We start from the raw sequence: 5000 nt of genomic DNA on the forward strand, positions 1-5000 counted from the left end.
ATTTCAGACGTTTGTGTTACGGACCTCCGGAAAGTCCCGGGTGGACTTGACTGTGGCTGACCGACGGTAACCTCAGTCAGCCCCCCCAGCAGGTATTAGATCAGGTAACCGCGGGTTTAACGGGGAAAAGAGGTCCCCATCACCGGGGAGGATTCCCTGCACCCTAGGGACCGACCTCCCGTTGAAGAGGACCCGGACTTCATCGCTTCCCAGCGGGGGACGAGCGAGAGGAAGTTACCGGAGCACCGGAGGACTGGATCCTTACCGGGAAAATTGAACATTCTCACGGACCGGACCACCAGCTTGATCTCATTACGGGAACGGATTGATTGCTGGATTCTAACGGATTAAAACCGCCTTCTCCCGCCCCAGTTCCTCCCCGGTTTGAATCAATGATTCTGAATTCATGTTTCCTCCATCAGACAGAGTGAGCTCTTAAACCGGGATCGTTTAGACCCGGTGCAGTATCCGAGTGAAATAAAGCCCCACGCTGGCTGTATATTATCCACTAACCCCCCCAGAGAGAGAGAGAGAGAGAGAGAGAGCACTGCAGTGAGAGAGTTATTACCTTTATTAAGAACAGAAACACAGAGAGTCTGAAATGAAGCCTCATCTTTAAAACCAGATACAGAGTCAGACTTCCATATAAGGGCATACTGTTCATCGTGGTAGAAAAATTCCACTTTTCAACAAAGTCAAATACAACCTCGACTAAAATCCACCACACTGAGACAAAGACTGTGGGCACATCTTGTGAGGTGAAACGCTGATGTTGAAGCTGAACACTGAAATGTGAGCGGAGCCTCTGTGGCTCCTAACACAAACCGTAATGTGTTCTTCAGGATCTGCATCATCATTATAAACCTGTAATAGTGCAATCGGGGTTTATTTATGCTCCAGAGCAGCTTTAAAAGAGATTGACTTTATGACGACCTGGGGAGAATAACCTGCTGAGCTTTTGTTCAGGGGAGCAGGTGGTTGTTTCTGAAGATTTAAATAGATTTTAACTTTCAGTCTGATCCAGATCAATCCTGACTTCAGATTTATGTTTAGAGTCTCTCTCTATCCGCGGTGGTTAAGAGTTTAGCTTACCAAGCTGTGAACAGTGTATGGATGGTACGCTCACTCTTTAGACACATCCTCAACAGTATACCTCCGCCCCCTCCCCCGCCCCCCCTCCTTCCTCCTCAGCCTCCACGAGAACTTGAATCTGAGCCATGCAGTATTGATTTTTTCCCCCGCTCACCGCAAAAACCAAAGCGCACAGAACATCTCATCCTTTCTGGTTTGTCAGTTGAGTTGCCTGAAATGTAAGATGTGCTGCGGCGATCGTTTTCCTCTCTGAGTGGACGGAGCTGAAGGGCGTTGAGAGCGGTCTGACAGCGGCGAGGGCAGAGTTCAGGAGCAGCACGGAGACGAGCTCTGACGGACCGAGGTCACAACGTCTGATTGAGTCTCAACGAGCTGAAGTCTGACCCCGCATCAATGAACCTGTTTCTGACCCGTCAGGACGTTTCTCTGCAGACACTTTGAGATTTTCAGCTAAATGGGACTAAACGACAGCAGCCCGGGCGCCATGCGCAACGGCCGCGGCCTCTCCGACCAATGGGCAGAATCGGTGGTGGTCCGGCCTCGAACCACAGAGCGCCACATCACCGTGCACAAACGTCTGGTGCTGGGCTTCGCTCTGTCCATTCTGACCCTCATCGTCGTCACCGCCGTCGCCGTGGTGCTCAGCGTCCGCTTCGAGGAATGTGGCGGGCGAGATGGCGAAGGAGCAACCGGGGAGGCGGGTTCGAGAGGCAGCGGCGGGTCGGGGAAGTTGAACGGGAGCCGAGGGGAGAGGATGGGGGAGAGAGGGGATGAGGAGGGGGCTCAGCCGTGGAGGAACTCCAGGCTGCCGGGCTCGTTGAGACCGCGGCACTACGACCTGCGGCTCGCCGTCTACATGGACAACTTCACGTTCTCCGGCGAGGTCAGCATCGAGCTGGAGTGTGTCAACGCCACCCGCTTCATCGTGCTGCACACTGACCGCCTCGAGGTACGGTAGCCTGCATGTGTCACTTTCTAACCATAACAACATGTTTGAGCGGCGGCTGGGTAGTATTCAGTCTCGCCGTGGCGTGGCAGTGCGTTCCCTTGTTGACTTCCTGTCCGGGTCCGTCTGCTCCGTCAGGGCGTATTTGGTCATGGCGGTCGTCTCCATTGGCTGAAAGCTGTCACCACTGAAGCCGACCGCCGTTTCAAGTTGTGATGTGTCCCCCCCCCCCCCCCCCCCGTGGCGTGTAACTGAGACGTAATGACCCCCCCTCTGTCCCGTCTTCAGAGACGTTACAGAGGAGAGGCGGGATCAGGGACCTTCCAGTTTAAAGAAAGGATCATGGTGAGCGTGTGTCAGAGATCTGAAGAACCTGAAGTTTAATCATTTTGTAAAGATTTGATTTCAGTTCTTTGATTCCTCATCGTCTAAACATCCGATCAGATTTCCTCTCCAAAGAAAGTCGAACACTTCCCTCCCTCTGGTTGAATTCAGTGTGTTCCTGATGATTCTTTCCAAACAAACCTCCTCGTTTGCACGCTCCGCTCTCTGTGTTGGAAAACAATCTCTAACAAAGAATGTTTATTTCCAGATTTGGCCTCAGAGATTTCCTTAACAAGGCTAATTAACCGTCAAAGTTGCTGTTTCAGCCAAATGTTTGGAGAGGAGCGTGCGGCGAGAGAAAGCCTCAGAGAAACGCCCGAGCAGACGGGTTCTTCAGGCCGGTCATCTCTGCTAATGTGAGACGGGGATAAATCTGTCTAATTTGGGAGCAGGCCAATTAAAAACCCAGCAGCCCCCCTTTGTGCCTGACTGACAACACACTGCGAATTAAGAGGTGTTGTTGGGCGCCAGGCAGGTCTCCCAGGGGACCGTCAGTGTAAACGCATTCTGAAAAGGAAAACTGTCATCATGTGGAAAGGCCAGAATATAAAATGTGGATAAAAATACGACCTGCTGGTGGAGGGAGAGAGAAAGTCTTTATTAACAGACCTGTCACCACGAGAACCAAACTAATCACTGTGCTGGTTTTACATCTTTTATTACTAATCCAGAGGGAGCCCAGCTCACAGAACAACTGCTTTTAGAGGCCGTAGGCTTCATGTCACTGGGACGTCAGGTCCGTCTTTGGTCCATCTGTCCGCCTCGTGCTCACACACTCCAAGACCAAATGTCTTCAAATTTGGTAACATTGTCCACCAAGACTCATATAGGAGCTGTTTGGTCCTTCAAGGTCAAAGGTCTCGTACCCCGGCTGGAAGATGATTCCAAAGGAGAGGAGCCTGATAACTGAAGGCTCTACCTCCCATAGTACATTTAGAGACTGTACCACGAGCAGGCCTGATAACTGAAGGCTCTACCTCCTATAGTACATTTAGAGACCGTAGGTACCACAAGCAGGCCTGATAACTGAAGGCTCTACCTCCCATAGTACATTTAGAGACTGTACCACGAGCAGGCCTGATAACTGAAGGCTCTATCTCCCGTAGTACATTTAGAGACTGTACCACGAGCAGGCCTGATAACTGAAGGCTCTACCTCCCATAGTATATTTAGAGACTGTACCACGAGCAGGCCTGATAACTGAAGGCTCTACCTCCCATAGTACATTTAGAGACTGTACCACGAGCAGGCCTGATAACTGAAGGCTCTACCTCCCGTAGTACATTTAGAGACTGTACCACGAGCAGGTCTGATAACTGAAGGCTCTATCTCCCGTAGTACATTTAGAGACTGTACCACGAGCACGCCTGATAACTGAAGGCTCTACCTCCCATAGTACATTTAGAGACTTTAGGTACCACAAGCAGGCCTGATAACTGAAGGCTCTACCTCCCATAGTACATTTAGAGACTGTACCACGAGCAGGCCTGATAACTGAAGGCTCTACCTCCCATAGTACATTTAGAGACTGTACCATGAGCAGGCCTGATAACTGAAGGCTCTACCTCCCATAGTACATTTAGAGACTTTAGGTACCACGAGCAGGACTGATAACTGAAGGTTCTACCTCCCATAGTACATTTAGAGACCGTAGGTACCACGAGCAGGCCTGATAACTGAAGGCTCTACCTCCCATAGTACATTTAGAGACTGTACCATGAGCAGGCCTGATAACTGAAGGCTCTACCTCCCATAGTACATTTAGAGACTGTACCACAAGCAGGCCTGATAACTGAAGGCTCTACCTCCCATAGTACATTTAGAGACCGTAGGTACCACGAGCAGGCCTGATACCTGAAGGCTCTACCTCCCATAATTACATTTAGAGACCGTAGGTACCACGAGCAGGCCTAATAACTGAAGGCTCTACCTCCCATAGTACATTTAGAGACCGTAGGTACCACGAGCAGGCCTGATAACTGAAGGCTCTACCTCCCATAGTACATTTAGAGACTGTAGGTACCACGAGCAGGCCTGATAACTGAAGGCTCTACCTCCCATAGTACATTTAGAGACTGTACCACGAGCAGGCCTGATAACTGAAGGCTCTACCTCCCATAGTACATTTAGAGACTGTACCACGAGCAGGCCTGATAACTGAAGGCTCTACCTCCCATAGTACATTTAGAGACTGTAGGTACCACGAGCAGGCCTGATAACTGAAGGTTCTACCTCCCATAGTACATTTAGAGACCGTAGGTACCACGAGCAGGCCTGATAACTGAAGGCTCTACCTCCCATAGTACATTTAGAGACCGTAGGTACCACGAGCAGGCCTGATAACTGAAGGCTCTACCTCCCATAGTACATTTAGAGACCGTAGGTACCACGAGCAGGTCTGATAACTGAAGGCTCTACCTCCCATAGTACATTTAGAGACTTTAGGTACCACGAGCAGGCCTGATAACTGAAGGCTCTACCTCCCGTAGTACATTTAGAGACTGTACCACGAGCAGGCCTGATAACTGAAGGCTCTATCTCCCGTAGTACATTTAGAGACTGTACCACGAGCACGCCT

The 5000-nt window shown here is 50.5% G+C and overlaps 1 protein-coding gene across 2 annotated transcripts in view; it reads left to right on the forward strand.

Annotated features, from left to right (window-relative positions):
* The window catches only part of LOC132956334 (thyrotropin-releasing hormone-degrading ectoenzyme-like), a 122925-nt gene that overhangs the window by 11 nt on the left and 117914 nt on the right, over positions 1–5000 (forward strand). For both annotated transcript variants that reach the window (XM_061029713.1, XM_061029712.1), the window contains exon 1: positions 1–2041. This exon is cut by the window's left edge and continues 11 nt beyond it. In XM_061029713.1, the coding sequence (XP_060885696.1) occupies positions 1547–2041 (495 nt within the window). In that variant the 5' untranslated portion in view covers positions 1–1546. The remainder of the gene's footprint in view (positions 2042–5000) is intronic.

Source organism: Labrus mixtus, chromosome 22 (genome assembly GCF_963584025.1).
Source record: "Labrus mixtus chromosome 22, fLabMix1.1, whole genome shotgun sequence".
Classification (NCBI taxonomy): Eukaryota; Metazoa; Chordata; class Actinopteri; order Labriformes; family Labridae; genus Labrus; species Labrus mixtus.